Genomic DNA, 17,724 nt, shown 5'->3' with positions numbered 1-17,724 from the left:
ATGAGTGGCAATTTTTTATAATTTTTGACTATTTTATAATGTTTGAGCTTGTATGACTATAGATGAGTTTGTTTTACGAGAGTTGAGTTGCTCAAACAAGGTTGAATAGGCTCAATATATGGTTGACTATTGGTATACATGGTTGACCAAAGTTGTTAGTGTTTAATATGGATGACTATGGTGAAACGCCCATGTCGACAATGGTTGACCATGTTAAACCATGTTTCCTATGGGTGACCATTATTAACCTTGTTGGCCATGGATACCATTATTGAAAATGGTTTGACTATGTTTGACCCTCCTTGAGAATGATTTCTCATGTTGCATATAGTGTACAATTGTTGACTATTGCTAACTAAGGATGGTAGTGGTTAGAATATGGTTGATTGTTGTTGAATATGGTTGAATATGATTAACTACAGTTACTATGGTTGAATATGGTCAAAATATGTCTGAGTAAGGTCAATTAAATTTGACTAATGTTGACTATGGTTGAAAATGCTTAAAGAAGATTAATCATTGTTAATTATAGTTGATGATTGTTGACCATGGTTTATGAGGATTGATCCTGGTTGATAAAGGCTTAATGAAAATGATCGTAGGTGAACATGGTAGGCCATTAGTAACAATGAATGACAATGATCAATTATAGTTAACTATAATTGACCATTATTAAGTTAAAGTTATTAACGATGTTAATGTTTATATTAAATATGATATTGTGGTTGTGACATGTGTACATCGACGAAGACTTTGAGCAAGGAAATGGAGAAGAGGATGGCGTGCTCTGTGATAGACCGTAAGGGTTTTGGCTAGGGTTTTAGCCAGCCCTCTCTCTATCACGTGAACCTCCCTAACCGCGCACCTGTTCTGCCTGTAACCCGACCCGACTTTTCAGGCCCATCTATTGCTTTCAGGATGACATCTGATATTGTCGGTGATGTTATGGGAACGAAGCAGGCAGTAGACTATTCAAATGACCCGCACCCTGAACAGGTAATTTTCGGGTGCCCTAACTTCATTTCTTCTGAAGTTGGCCCTAGCCAACCTCAGGTTCTGTCGCCGCATACTTCCCCAGTGGTAACACTTCCGGATCACCATCCTTCTCAACATCCTGTCGGAACTTCCCCCCATGAGCCTCCTGCCCTAGACCTCCCTCCTCTGTCGCTTGGCACCCTTCATTTTCTATCGACTGTTATCCCCCTGTCGCCTTCATTCGACCCACATCCGCCCAATACAACTTTCTTTGTTGCATCTTCATCGGGTCCTCCCATTTCGATAGCTATCGTGCCATCTGCCTCCCTTCACTCGCCCTCGGGATGTTTTAAGACCCCTGCTGTCAGGGTCAGATCTTCAAAATCAACTCACCTGGATGGCTCCCCGGATCAATTAGTGGATCACCCTTTTGCTTCGCGTACTGGGAAGTAAAGCACCAAGTGTGTCAAAGCAACCTCAAGGGACATATCTATACGCTTCGGAGATTATTCTGTTATTGGGGAAGCAGCAAAATGGCGAACTCCATTCTTGTAGGGCATGTTCGAGGGAGAGCTTATTCGGCGACCCATCTCACTCTTTGGGTGAAGGAGATTTGGGGAGGGGTTCTTAAGGAATTACCTAAGGTGCAAGTATTACCGAGAGACTGGTTTGCCCTACATTTCGCAAAGGAAAACTACACAAACTTGGTGCTGGCGAGGTATTGGGACATTGAGATGTCGTTGGTTCTGTTAAAAAGATGGAGCCCTCTATTTGACCCGGAGAGAGAACAAATTAGAGATGGTCCACTGTGGGTTCGTTTGCCAGGGCTACCCCTTCAGTACTGGAGTGAAGAGGTCTTCATGCACATCGGGAATGCACTGGGATCATATCTTGACCATGACCATACCTTCGTAGAGTTAAGGAACAAAAATCTAGCTCGCATCCAGGTACATTTGGACACCCACGAAGGATTGGAGGAGAAGATTACTTTACACTGGGGAAAATAATCCAGGGTTCAGATACTGGATTACAAAGGGGTGCCATTCAGATGCCGCTGTTGCCACAGGGTGGGGCATACTTTCAAGGACTGTCCTTTAAACAAGAAACAAGAAGAATCCCCTGTGCCATCAAATGTGCCCTCGAGGACTATAATGTCGGTCACTCTATGTACTATGGCATCGGTTCCCCCCATCAGCAATCCTCAACATGTTCCTGGAGCAGCTCACAGAACATTATCTTCGCCGGCCACCAGATCTCGGGCTATTGCAGCATCTGCCTCTGCTTCGGGTACATCTCCCTTTACTCCCTTATCTATTTACTCTCCTTGCTCCTTAATGCATTCTCCATCTATGTCAGTTGCATTTTTCACTTTGCCCTCATCTCCGGTCATTGCTCCATCTACTCCCTCATTACATACACATCCCTCACCATCCTCCTCACCTTCCTCATCCCGGGGTCAAAACACCACTATAATCTGCGTCCTTGAGTACACTCACTCGGTTCTCATCTAAATGTTGCTAGTTTGGTATTGTAACATCTGGGTCGACTCCCATGTCTGCCCGGGGGAGAAAATCAAATCTGTCAAAAGCCATTAGAAGGGCTGGTGCGGAGGTTTCCTCTGGGCGAAAATCCACCATTGATGGGGTTCTTAGAGCAATGAACACCCCGGGCAATCTTCCCCCATGAAGTGTCTTTCCTTCAACTGCCGAGGCTTGGCTAGTGCCTCCGAGAAACTAGCTCTACGCAGACTTTTTGAATTTTTTCCTGGTGACATTATCCTCCTCCAAGAGACCCTTGGCCCGACAGACTCTATTATCGCCTCCTTATCATCCATCATACCGGGATGGCAGTTTTCAGAGATGGATTCCGCTGGTAGATCGGGGGGCCTTGCGATTGGGTATAACCCAGCATCCATCAGAGCTCTAGCTACCTGGGGAGGACAAGGATTCATGGGATTAGACCTCTTTTCCGCTGAACTGGGGTCCAGTCTCAGAGTCATTAACATATATGGCCCCTGTCAACAAAGAGAGAACTTTAGGAATCATTTACTAAGCCTATCTATTCTCACTACAAACAACATCATTATTAGGGGTGATCTAAACTTCTCCTTGGGATATATTGAATCATGGGGAACCATGGCTCAAATTGACTTGATTACTGGGTACATGACCGACCTTCTGGAGCGACATAACCTGATCGATGTCCCTATGCATAAATCACTCCCCACCTGGAGGAAGAGAAGAATTGGAGATGCTGCTCTTGCTCGCAGACCAGATAGGTTTATAATGAAAGGTACCCTGATACAACAACTGCATTATTACAAACAATGGGTGGGTACTGGCCGCATATTTGTTCACTATCCAATATACCTGGAGATATTGGGGCCTCATAAAAAACCAAAAGACCCCTTCAAGTTCAATCATGGTTGGATACAGGATCCCTCATATATCAAGATGGTTAAGGATTTTTAGACTCAAAACCCAATTGATAGGTCAGATTCCTTGGCAAAAGGGTTCAGCTCTAACTTGTCTCAGCTCAAGCGCCTTTCTATTAAATGGGCCAGAGAGAAATATCAAAAGTATGACTCAGCGCTACTGCATATAGAATATGAACTATCCTCACTATCGAATGAAATAGGACTGGGGTTCGCTACAGCTGAAGACAAAGCCCATCTAGTGGAACTAGAAAATCAGAAGTCTAAAATTCTAAGAGAGCAAGAGGAATCCATCCATCTTCATAGCAGAGCCACCTCGTTAAAAGTTGGGGATGACAATACCCGATTCTTTCATAACTATGCTAAAGGCAGAAAGGTTAAAAATACAATTTGGAATCTCCCATTGCCAGAAGGTGGAGTAGCAGATTCCTTCAACAAGCTCTCACACTTGGGATCATCACACTTCACGAATCTCTACAAACAACCCCCAGGCTCAACTATTGCTGATATCATTAACATTGTTGGTCAATTCCCCAGGTTTGTAAATGAGGATGACGCGGAGGCACTATTTGATCTAGTGACACCTGGGGAACTTGAGAGCACCCTAAAATGGTTCAAGAGGGATAGAAGCCCGAGGCCGGACAGGTGGACCATTGAGTTCTACATTACTTTCTATGAGCTGCTCAGCAATGACTTACTGAGGGTTGTGGAGGAATGCAGGGTATCTGGGTCACTGTACAATGCCATCAACTCGACTTTCATAGCACTGATCCCCAAATCGGACTCCCCTTCCTCCTTCGATGATTATTGCCCCATCTCTCTATGTAATGTGCTCTACAAGATCATCTCCAAAATCATAGCAAGTTGCCTCCATCCTATTCTGTCCCGTAATATTTCCCCTCATCAATTTGCTTTCCTGGAACATTGTCAGATTCATGAAACCATCGGTGCGGCTCAGGAAGCTCTCGACACCATCGGGACCAAGAACCACAAAGCCATTATCCTAAAGATAGATTTAGCAAAGGCATTTGACCGTGTCAGCTGTCTCTACATCAAGACGCTTCTCATCTATGTGGGATTCCCCATCAACTTCATCACTTGGATCATGGCTTGTATCTCCACCCCCACCTTTAGTGTTCTGATAAATGGGTCGGCATCACAATTTTTTCACTCTAAACATGGCCTTAGACAGGGTTGTCCTCTGTCTCCTCTTCTCTTCATGATTTTCATGGATGGCCTGATTCGACTAATCGATATAGCAAAGAGAAATGGGGAATTTAGTGGACTCAAAATATTTGATGACTTCTTTCTCACCCATCTTCTTTTTTTGGATGACGTCATGATTTTCCTTGATGGCAGCATCAGGGATTCCCGCTCCTTCTCGAAAATCCTCACACTATTCTCATCCTGCTACTCGGATGCTTGCTAACCATTCAAAATCATCCATCATTATTTCCAGAACCTCAATCCAAGAGTCCCATTTGGCTTGGCAATTGTTTCCTTTCTGCATCTGGGACTTAGACCGCGGACTCAAATATTTAGGATTCTGGATCAAGCCTATCAGCCAAAAGATTGCTGATTGGGTCTGGCTAGTTGCAAAATTGGAGAAGCGCCTCAATATATGGAGCCACTGATATCTATCCAGAGCTGGCAGACTTGTATTGGTTAAATCTGTCCTGGAGGCCACACCGGTCTTTTTGATGGCTCTTGCCTAGATTCCAAGGAGCATCTTGGCAAGATTACATCAAATATGCAACAGATATCTGTGGAATGGGAACTAGGGCAAGTGCATATTTTCATGGGTAGGATGGAAGAAGATCGTTATTCCCAAAAAATGGGGAGGCTGGGGACTAACAAACCTGCCTACATTTGCTCAAGCCCTTGCTGCAAAAATGAGGTGGACTTTACTCACAGGCCATAATCTCTGGACCAGCATCACATACCACATATATATCTAGCCTCTACACATCATGGAGTGGATCCGACTTCCAACCTGGCCCAAATCTGGTATCTCATCTGTATGGAACGCACTTCTAAAATCTATGCCTCTCATCAAAGATAATCTGGTTTGGAAAATCAATGACAGATCTTTGGCTCGTATTGGTACAGACCCATGGTATGGAAGTGGCGGCAGACATATACTACCTAAGGCCTTCATTTGACACCTACACTCACAAGAGATCAAAGTACTGGTTGACATTGCTGATCCTCAAAACTCCTCCATATTAGATCAGTGTTGGAAATCTGCATTACAGATTGATCTTCCACCTCACTAGCACCAGGAATGGACTTCATATATAAATGCTTTATCAGAGTCTCACATCAGGATTAAACAGGGGCCGGATGAGCTAATTTGGCATCATTCCGAGAATGGAATATATACACCAAAGATAGGTTATCTATCGTTGATATCGCATAAGGTTCCGGATTTGATTTCATTTTGGTGGAAGTCATTATGGAAGCTCACCGCGCCCCCCAGGCAGAAACTCTTCTTTTGGTGTATCCTTAAAGGTGTAGTACCCACAGCGGAATATCTCATGCACCGAGTAGTTTATGGACCTACCTGGTGCACCTTGTGTAGATGCACTTCCGAATTGAGCCTCCATTTGTTCCTAAATTGCACATCATGAACGAACTTGTGGCAATTTGTATCCTCCTCTATACAATACACAGGCAAATGGGAAGGAGATGATATAATCCGAGCTTGGGAATCATGGTATTGTTCTCACAAAAGCTCCAAATTATAAAGCCTGCCATTATTATTAGCTGGTACCTCTGGCAGGCTCGAAATCGGTCTATCTTTGATGATAAACCAGTGAGCTCGCCTCATTTAACTGCTCTCATCATATCTGCCTATAACGAACTGCCTGAGCCTCTGCAACCTCGCACTCTAAGACCTCATGATCATCCGCATATTGACAAAAGCACCCCATGGGCCTATTTTGATGGTGCTGCCCAGCAGCAGGGATGCGGGGGAGGTTTTATATTATACATAAACGATCATCACTTCTATAAATTAAAAATGGTATTGGGGATAGGCTCAAACAATTTTGCAGAGATTATCACTCTTCTTCATCTCATGCATTTTGCATTAGGGCACAACTGCATGCACATTCATATATTTGGAGACTCGAAGATCATCATAGATTGGTTCAAAAACATTACTGTTTGTCACACACACACACTCAGTAACATATTGGATGAAATAAATATACTGAAGGCACAATTTATTGACATTACTTGCAATCATATCTACAGGGAACACAACAGCAGTGCCGACCAACTATCCAAGGAGGCTGCGACACTTCCCAGAGGAGAGTGGATGATACAGGAGCAGCAAGGAATAAGCGCATATCAATACTACCATCGTCCTTACATAGATACACACTATCATAGGGCAGCCAACCCATGAGATACAAAACAGGAAAATGATATTTTTTGAAGAGCTTTTTGTATATAGTTGACAACACTACTTATCAGAAGCCCTGCGTGGCAATATGTATATATAAATAGAACAACAAACGAACATCCTGCGTGATGATTTTGGTTTTATAACAGACATACTAGACCTTAAACTGAGCCCTCATGAGGCAGATGAACTCTATAGCATATGCATAGTGCATCTACAATATGTAATTTTTCAAGTTAATGAAACATTACGATTTTTCCAGTGGAAAAATTAAATATGATATTGTTATTAGAAGTATTAATATTACATTAAATGTTAAAAGTGTTAATATTGTTAATATTAAAAATATTAATATTATTAAAAATATTAATATTATTAATAATATTAATATTATTGATTGAATGTGATTAATATCCACGATATTAATAATATTATTGTTATGAAACTCATTAATATTGTATATTAATAATATTATTGTTATGAAACTCATTAATATTGTATATTATTCTTATGAACCTCTTTAATATGTTATAAATAGTTTTATTAGTAATATTGTTTTCAATATTAATGTAAATGAAATTTTAAATGTTATATTATTATTATTATTATTTAAATACTACTAATAATTAATTGATATTAATAAAATTTAATTTGAAAACAAAACATTCTTAATAATATACATTATTACTATCTTATTAATATTAATATTAATCTTAATCTTAATATTAATATTTATATTATAAACATTAACATTATTATCAAAACCTGATTTTTAAAGTTTAATTCAAATTAAATGCAAAAGATGTGAATGCGAACGTTTTTAATATTTGCTTATATTTAAAAGTTATTTCTAATTATATCAAAGAAACTTTCAAAAATCATACATAGATTAAATAAGAAAAAAAACGCACTTTATTTAAATCTTTCATTTTTTCTATCAAAAAATTGTACAATATATTTATAAATATGAAAATTTAAATATAAATTAAATATAGATTTAAATGAAAATAAGTTATTTGAGAAATTTTATTTGTTCATTTAAAATATATGGGAAGAATATACTATTTTTTTTTTTTTTTTTTATAGCAGTTTATTTTAAATCATCTAACTAAAATTTAAAATTAACAAAAATATTCATGGAAGTATTTGATAAGAAAAACACATATGCACATAAAAATAACCTATAAAAACATTTTCCCTGAAACTTGACAATCTTCTCGTGAACCTGTATTTGATAAATTACTAGCATATATCTATCTTAACTAAATATCTAATATGAGCATAGAGTGATTAAATTTCTTCATGTGTAAACTTATTTTAGAATGAAAAAATAAATGATTAATTTTTTATTTTTGAAATTGTATTTGGGATAGTCATCATCCCTCTTCTTTACGCTGACGCTATTGTTCTTCTCGCAAGGTGCCCATCTGATCCTGATAAGAAACTTACACTTATTAATGATTTCTGCTCTAACATGGGTATGATTGTTAACACTGACAAAAAAAAAGTTCTGATTATCAAATCCAAGAATGGCAGTTACGCTAATTTTATGTATGGTAATAGTAACTTGGAGGAAGTGTCTTCCTACAAGTACCTAGGAATTGATATTCATCACAAGCTCAACTGGAACTATAGCATTGAGAAAAGGATTAATGAGGGATGGAAAGCTTGTTTTGGTCTTGAAAATAATTTGTAAAATGGAAAACCTCATAATGTGGGATAGAAAGAAGTTCCTCCTTGAAAATTTAGTCACTCTGGATATCTTTTATGGATGTGAGGTTTGGGGTTGTAGCATCTCTAGAGAGTCCTCGAGAAAGATTGAGAAAATCTAATATAATGTATAACCTCAAAATTAAAAGTAACACACCCTATCCTATTCTCCTTATAGAAGTGGGTATTTCCCCTATCGAGAGCCTAGCTATGACTAGGCTTCTGTTGAACAAGCACAAACTCAATAACATAGGAGACCATAAACTTCGTAAGCTAGCTTTAAATTCCAACCAAAACCACCTAAGGCTCAAATGAGGTTGGTATAAAGACACTAGGGTCTGGTTAAACCATTGGGAGATTGATGAGAATTTTGCATTGCAAAACATTAATAACATTAAAAATATTGTTACTTCTAAGATCAAAGAAAAAAAGTGGTGTGAGAAAGATTTAGTAGCTAAAAGAAAATTAAGATATTATAAGGAGGTCATCAACCCCACCGTACAAGATCAAAAGTATCTCTTTGTTTTAACAATCTCAAAGAAGAAAATTAATATAGTCAAGATTAGAACGAACTCTCATGAGCTCCATAATGAAATGGGTGTTGGGTAGTTCCTAAAACACCATGGATGGAAAGGCTCTGCCATATCTGTGAGAATACGAAAATCAAGGATGAAAATCACTTCCTCTTAGAGTGCCTCACATACAACCACATTAGATCTCAGTTTCAAAATATTTGTTGCAATACTGACCCTCTTAGCCTTTTGCGTTCTCAAAATTACAGTGAGCTTGGGAGGCTTCTCTCTAAGATTTTTTAGCATAGGAATAAAATCTTAAATCAAACTAAATAATTTGTTTCTTTAGGTCTGAAACTAAAGAAATGATCTAGGTGGAGTTGGTGGCCATCCACCTATCCCACTTGGACCCCCACAGCTGTCTCTTTTAGTTTTTTAGTTTCCTAAATTGTAGCACAGTTTACTATTTTTAGCATTTTTTGGGTCTTGAACATCCGGAGTCATTTGAGGCCCTAAACGACGTTTTTTTGGGAAATATGGGTGCAACATGGGTCCATAGACCGATGCTGATCTTTCCAAAGTTGTAGTGCTCATATAGATATTTCAAACGAGATATTGTACGCGTTAAACCAAGATCGTGTGTCAAATTTATGACCCCGAGAGTTTGATGTACCAACTTACCCAAAACGGGCCCACAATTTGGCGTTTCATCTTCTAGGGTTAGGTTTTTGGATGTTAAGGGTTTTCCATTGTTTTTCAACAATAAATAGGCCTTCGAGTCTCATTGTAACGCAGTTCAAAGGCATGTAGTTACCACATCTCTTCTCAGAGATAAGCTACCATCACCCTAGCTTGTTTATTTCCATTGTTGTTTGTAAGCATATTTTAGTATTTTACATTAATGAAATGAAGTACTATTTCTGATGCATCTCTGTGTTTATGGTTATCTCTGTAATTTGTTGCATCCCTGTTTAAATCCGGAGTAGTGGTATCAGAGAGGTTTTTTTTTCTCTATTTTTCTTTGCATCTACACAATGAGGTCGGGATATAAGGAGATAGGGCTTGAACTGGTTGAACCTTTGCAAGACCAGCCCCGCAAATCTCGACGGCCTCCCATGGTAGATGAGAAGAAAGACGGGAGGTAGGATATCCTATCAAAATATTGCTCGAAGAAGTGCTCTAAAGAAGCCCTTGAGCAATAAAGGAATGCAATGATGGGTAGCTTTGTGCAGATCCTTTAGCGGCTACCCAAAGGCGATGCATCGGCTTCCAATAGGTACTCTGGAAACGCCACACCCTTTAAGGTACAAGTTAATTTTGGAATCCCCATCTTCGAGGGTCAAATAGACGCAGATGTCATAGATAAATGGTTAAATATGCTAGATGGGTATTTTTCTGTTTATGAATTTTTGAATCAAGAAAAGATTGTTTTCGCTCTTCTCAAAGAAGGCCCCCATATCAGATACTAGTGGGAAACCTTTTGCGAACAGAAGGATGAAAGTACGGGCTCACTGCTTTTAGTCGCACCCCCCTCGAATTCATTCTGGTACGCCATAAAGGAGAAATACTATCCTATCAAAAGCTATGAGGACAAATACATCAAATGGACCACACTGCGGTAGGGAAGGGACCAAGATGTGCTAGAGTTCATAAACATTTTTCATACCCTTCGCACACAGTTGGGTATCAAGGATTCTGAGCCACATTTGGTAGTCAAATACCATGGCTTCCTGCACAGGTACATCCAGGAAGAGATGGAGTTCCTGATCATCTCCCTGCTTGGCACGACATACCGTTACACTGTCAAAATTGATCAAAAGTTTTAACAGAAGAAGCGAGACTTTGGATCTGCGAATCTAATGACCAAAGGACAAAGCCAAGGCGGGGTGACCCATGATAACCCGTCGAAGTCACAAGAAAAGAACAACACCATGAAGTCGAAGAAGGACACAGGAAAGTGGTGTGAGTTCCATAAGAGCCCCACTCAGAACACAAGTGAGTGTTGAACCATGTAGTTACTAGTGGCAGAGTTGAAGGCTTCAGAATCAGATGCATGTTCCAACCCTAAGTCCAAACCCCACAAGGCGAATGGCAAAGGGAAGCAGATCATTGATGCGGAGCCCAGAGCCACTGTTGCCACTGCTAAGATCTAGAAGAATGAGCGAGAAGATCCAGAGGAAGGGGAGCGTCATTTCCACTCACAGATGTGGGTGAAGGGTTCGCCACTGTAATTCATTGCTGACAGCAGGAGCTAGAAGAACCTCATTTCAGTAGAGGTCATGAAGTGGATGGGTCTACCGACTACACCACACCCGCAACCATACAATATTGGTTGGTTTCACGAAGAATGAGATCTCCGAGTCCGACAGCAATGTTGCCTTCCCTACAGCATCAAGCCCTTCACATATGAGTTATTGTGTGATGTTACACCTCTGGATGTTCGTGATGTATTATTAGGCCAGCCATACTTGTGGAGGCGACATGCTCTGTATGAGTTAAGGCCTCGCGTTGTTATTATTACTTTGGGTAATTCATTATACAGGATACCAGAGGTAGTCCCACCTACCACCACCTCTTTGATCACTACTAAGAAAGACAACAAGATCATCTCACAGATTAGGAAATTTATTTTCTGTCTCGTTCACTCCCAAAGTAAGGGGAAGATCATTGCCACATCCATGACCCCCGTGAAGGGTTCTTCCACACAACACTAGCAACAAAGGGATACGGTCATGTTAAAACAAAGGAACAACTTCTCCTCACCTACAGGAGTACCACAAAAACTTCAAGTGGGCAACAAATTCTGGTTCCATCTGCAGAAAGAGCACCTTACAAGAGCCCATCAGAAGCTTATACAACTCCAACATGGTCCTTACAACACTACCAAGGCTACGGGAAAAAATTCTTTGGAGCATAGCATTCCTCCATTCCTTTGCCTGCACCAAGTGTTCAATGTGTACCACCGTCGACCATGCTTCCCTCCATTACTGGACATGCCCGAGATTGTAGAACAACTCACCAGGGACCAAGTTTAGCAGATGGAGGAACTCAACGCAATGAGGACCATTGCTTCCTAAGGGCGGAGGAATGATCTAGGTGGATGTTTGTGGCCACTGACCTATCCCACTTGGATCCCCACAACTGTCTCTTTCAATTTTTCAGTTTTCTAAATTGTAGCACAATTTACTATTTTTAGCAGTTTTTTGGGTCCTGAAGTTCCGGAGCCATTTGAGGCCCTAAACGACGTTTTTTTTAAGAAATCTAGGAGCAACATGGGTCCACGGACTGATGTTTCTATTCCCAATGTTTTATTGTTCGGATAGATCTTTCTAACGAGCTATTATACGCGTCAAGCAAAGATCGGGTGGCAAAGTTCTGACCCTAGGAAGCTGATGTACCAACTTACCCAAAAGAGGGCCCACAATTTTGTGTTTCATCTTCTAGAGTTAGGCTTTGGGATGTTAAGGATTTTCCATTATTTCTCAACAATAAATAGGCCTTCGAGCCTCATTGTAAGAAAATTTATAGGCATGTAGCCGCCATATCTCTTCTCAGAGATAAGTTATCATCACCCTAGTTGGCTTATTTCCATTGTTGTTTGTAAGCATATTTCAGTATTTTACATTAATGAAATGAAGTATTATTTTCGCTGCATATCTATGTTTATGGTTATCTCTATAATTTGTTGCATTCTTGTTTAAATCCGGATCATTGTGTAGTTCCAAAAACATGATGGATGGAAAGGTTCTGCCATCTTTGTGAGAATACAAACATCGAGGATGAAAATCACTTCCACTTAGAGTGCCTCACATACAACCACATTAGATCTCATTTTCAAAATCTTTGTTGCAATACTTACTTTCCTAGCCTTTTACGTTGTCAAAATTATAGTAAGCTCAGAAGGCTTCTCTCCAAGCTTTTTGAGCATAGGAATAAAATCTTAGATCAAACTAACTAATTCATTTCTTTAGGTCCGATATGTAGGTTTTAACCCTGTACAAAAATTACCTACCTACGAATTCTAAAACACAGAAAATAAACAATGCGAGAGCATAACACATAAAACACATATACACAGATATTTTCCCCTAGATCCCAAAACCGGGACTACTAGCTTGACTTTTCATTATATTCCTTTCAATGCTACAATAAATATTTATACACGGCGAAGCATCCAATACCATGGACCGAAAAACCATAGGTAGGTTCGCCCAACCTAATATAGGGTCCAATTTTTTTTTTTTTCCGAGGTGCTTCCCCAGACTCCTTAGAGGGGGGCTACCCACTCCCCTCAAACCCCCTAGACAGGGGGGGTTTCTGCCCCCCCTGTGACCCCCCCTCCACGTAATCGGTACAACAAAGGGGGGGCTTCGCCCACCCTCTAACCCCCCTGTTCACTATGTAGGTTAGTCGTGAAAAGAATATAACACAACCCAAACATTCTCCCACTTGTTGTTTTCTTTCCATAGGGGGCCACAGGAGAGTTTAGTCATCTTTCCAGCCTCGAAACACCCATTGTTTCTGTACACTAGGAAAACTTCTTAGAGCTCACAAATTTTATCAATGCATCTACAGTATTCTTCAAAGTTTCCACCTTTATGAGAAACACCTTTTTGTCTTCTATAATATCCCTCACAAAGTGATACTGAAAATCAATGTGTTTTGTCTTTGAATGATAAGTAGGGTTCTTTGCCAAGAAAATTGCACTTTAGCTGTCACAAGCTATCCTTATAGCTCCCTGTACTAACCCCATACTTGAACACAATCTCTGCAACCAATCTGCTTCCTTGCTTGCATGACTGGCTGCCATGTATTCTGCCTTTGTAGTTGATAGTGCCACTACAGATTGTTTCTTACTCATCCAACTGATTGCACCTCCAAATAGGTTAAACACATACCCACATGTAGATCTTCTCTGATTCAGATCTCCAGCCCAGTTTGCATCAGCAAAGCCATGAATATCCAACACTCTATCCAATCCTGATCTTCCTTGGTAGCACAAAACATAATCACTGGTGCCATTCAAATACCTGAAAACCTGCTTCACTATTGTCCAGTGCTCCTTCCCTGGTTTTGACATAAACCTACTCAATACTCCCACTACATGTGCAATGTCTGGTCTAGTACAGACCATTGCAGACATCAGGCTACTAGCTGCACTTGCATATGGAACATGGGACATATCCTCTTCCTCTTCTTGTGTCCTGGCACACTATTCAGCAGATAACTTTACACCTACAGGAATATGAACCTTCACCAGTTTACTATCCTACATATTAAACCCTGCAGTATTGTCTCGACATAATTCCTCTTGTTTAACCAGAGCTTCCTCTTTGCTCGATATCTTTTAATTTCCATGCCCAAAATAGAGTTTGTAGCACCAAGATCTTTCATGTCGAATTTGGAGGACAATTGGGTCTTCAAATCCTAGATAATTTCTTTGTCATTTCCAACCAACAACATATCATCCACATATAAGACCAGATAAATAACATGGTCACAATTTAATTTAAAATACACACAATGATCTGATTTGCTTTTGTTGAAGTCAAGTCCCCGTATAAATGTATCAAATTTCTGATCCCACATCCTTGGTGATTGTTTTAACCCATATAAAGACTTCTTTAACTTGCATCCCAGTTCTTTCTCACCCTCCACCACAAAGCCTTTAGGTTGATTCATGTAGATTTCCTCTTCCAGATCCCCGTGAAGAAATGTTGTCTTCACAACCATATGTTCTACCTCAAAATCAAAAGTAGCAGCAAGAGATAAAAGTATTCTAATAGAAGTTACCTTGCAAATAGGAGAAAAAACATCACCAAAATCAATTCCCGGCACCTAGGAATAACATTTTCCTACCAACCGAGCTTTGTATTTGTCCACCTTTCCTTCTGCAATTGTCTTCTTCTTGAACACCCATTTGCTGCCAATGGGTTTCCTTCCAGCAGGCAACTTCACCAGATCCCAAGCCTCATTTTTTTGCAAAGATGCCATTTCATCAACCATGGCCTCTTTCCAGAGTTTTCCATCCTCTGAATCTACTGCTTCACTCACAGTTCTGGGATCATCATCAGTAATAGTTAAAGAAAAATTTGAATAGAAAGCAGATGGACTATACCTTTCTGGCTGCCTTCTTTCTTGAACTAGTCTTCTCACACCCGAAGTTTGTGGCTCTTCATCTTCTGATTCCTCCTCTACTGTGGAGACTGATTCTTCCTCCTTAAGCTCAAACTCTATCTTCTCAGGTTCCTTTGGTTAGACTTCATGTTTAATAACATCTTTTACCTCTCTAAAAACCACATCTCGGTTGTACAGAACCTTCTGTGTGACTGCATTCCAAATCTTATAACCATTTAAACCATCCTTATACCCAATAAAGATGCACTTTTCAGATTTACTATCCAACTTGGTTCGTTTCTCCTTTGGAACATGTACATATGCATCACATCCAAGTAACCTCAGATGTGAAAGAGAGGGTTTCTTACCAGTCCATACCACTTGTAGAGTCTTATCCTCCAACTCTGATGAAGGTGACCTGTTGTCCAGGTAACATGTAGTATCCACCGCCTCTACCCAGAATTCCTGTCCTAACCTAGCACCACTGAGCATGCTTCTTGCCCTTTCCATCAACGTATTATTCATTCTTTTTGCAACTCCATTTTGTTGAGGTGTATATGCAGTAGTCTTTTATCCTGCTATACCACACTTCTTACAAGAATTCTTCAAATTCCTTACTGCAAAACTCTCCACCGTTATCTGTCCTCAGCACCTTTATCTTCTTCTCTATCTGATTTTTCGCGAGAGCCTTAAATTCTTTAAACATGTCAAAGGCTTCAGATTTCTTCTTAAGGATATATATCCATGCATTCCTTGAGAAGTCACCTATAAATGATACATAGTACACAGACGTACCCAATGATGGAACCTTCACAAGTCTAAACACATCACTGTGTACAGGTTCTAATATCTATTTCACCCTCTTACTACCAGAGGGGAAACTAACCCGATTCTAATTCCCATATACACAATTTTCACAGAAATCAAAATCCATAGAGCTATTACTCATACTTTCTACCATACCTTTACAATGAAGTATTTGAACGCCCTTCTCTCCGATATGTCCAAGACTTTGATGCCACAACATGGTCTTCTCTCCATAGACCACTAGATTTTCTTCTCCACTTTCAGGAACCATGGAATTGATGCACCCATCAACAACAGTGCTACCTTGTAGCTTGTATAGAGTTCCAATTCAAACTCCCCTCATCAGTACCAATGCCCCCCAAACCATCTTGCAGGTATCCTTCTCGAACACTGTTTTTACACCTGCATCATCCATCTTGCTTACAAAAATCAGGTTTTTGGCTAATGCAAGGATATGCAGAATATCTGTAAGTGTTCTAACCCTTCCACCTTGCTACTTCAACTTTACTTTTCTGCGACCAACGATTCTAGCCTTCCTGTCATCCCCCAAGAAGAAATCACCACCATCATATTTCTCATACTTGCAGAACCACTCTCTATGGGGAGTGAAGTGAAAGGATGAACCTGAGTCAATCAACCAAGCTGCATGATCTACACGTGTACTTGAAGAAGACAAGTACACATCCCTGCCTTCATTTGAGGTGGTTTTTGCCTCTACAGAAGGAGCCTCATCAGATTCCTTTCCTTTGTTAGGAGCTTCAGATTTACAATCCCTTTTGAAGTGGCCTTCCTTTCTGCATTTCCAGCACACCACCTTTACAGGTTTTCCTGGAGATTTAGATCTCCCTCTAGATTTAGATCTCCCACTAGATGACTTATTTTTGTTTCTATTCTAGGACCGTCCTCATACAGATAAGGCATCACCATTTTGGCTCTCCATATTTTTCCGTCTCATCTCCTCTGTCAGCAAGGCTGAGACTATTTCATCAAACTACAAGGCAGTTTCATTGCTACCTATTGAAATAACAAGACTATCCCATGAATCTGGTAGAGAACAAAAGAAATTGATGCACTTATCTTGATCTGAAATTTTAATATCAACAGAAGCTAACTGACATACCACAGTATTAAATTTGTTCAGATGCTCTCTCACTGAGTCTCCGTATTTTATCCTCAGGTTATATAGCTTTTTCTGCAGGAACAATTTATTCACCAGAGACTTAGATTGGTACAAAGTCCCTTACTTGTCCCACAAAGCCTTCGCCATAGCTTCCCCTGATACATTCAGCAATACTGAATCTGAGACACACAATCGTATTGTGCTCTTTGCCTTTCGATCCAACTTATTCCATTCTTCATCGGAAACTCTTGTTGGTTTAGTACCTGGATCGACCGAAATCCACTGATCTTTATCCACCAACATATCCTCCATCTTGAGTTTCCATAACTCAAAAATTTGGCCATTAAATTTTCAATATCTACCTTTCCACTGCTAGCCATCTTCTTTCACCACCAGAATTAATCTCGCAGATCTCCCATTGAATAGGGTATACCACAGGCCCGAGCAAAACCCCTCAGCAACAAAGGTGTCCCCTTGAAGCCAAAACAACTCTGATACCAAATGTAGGTTTTAACCCTGTACAAAAATTACCTGCATATGAATTCTAAAACACAGAAAATAAACAATGTGAGAGCATAACACATAAAACACATATACACAGAGATTTCCCCTGGATCCCAAAACCAGGACTACCAGCTTG

At 40.0% G+C, this 17,724-nt stretch overlaps 1 protein-coding gene across 1 annotated transcript; it reads left to right on the top strand.

Annotated features, from left to right (window-relative positions):
• Positions 1-1,508: 1,508 nt before the first annotated feature.
• LOC149156026 (uncharacterized) lies at positions 1,509-1,982 on the top strand. The gene has a single exon (XM_089444609.1). The coding sequence runs from the start codon at positions 1,509-1,511 to the stop codon at positions 1,980-1,982; it is 474 nt and encodes a 157-aa protein (XP_089300735.1).
• Positions 1,983-17,724: the final 15,742 nt, after the last annotated feature.

The sequence above is a fragment of the Pinus tabuliformis genome, chromosome 9 (assembly GCF_031772625.1).
Source record: "Pinus tabuliformis cultivar Carrire ecotype Pingquan chromosome 9, CPIR1, whole genome shotgun sequence".
Taxonomy (NCBI): Eukaryota; Viridiplantae; Streptophyta; class Pinopsida; order Pinales; family Pinaceae; genus Pinus; species Pinus tabuliformis.
Note: the sequence above shows the minus strand (reverse complement) of the source record. Positions and strands in the feature narration are given on the sequence as shown.

Coding starts and splice junctions, on each gene's coding strand:
- LOC149156026 (XM_089444609.1), top strand. CDS start 1,509: ATGGCGAACTCCATTCTTGTAGGGCATGTTCGAGGGAGAGCTTATTCG.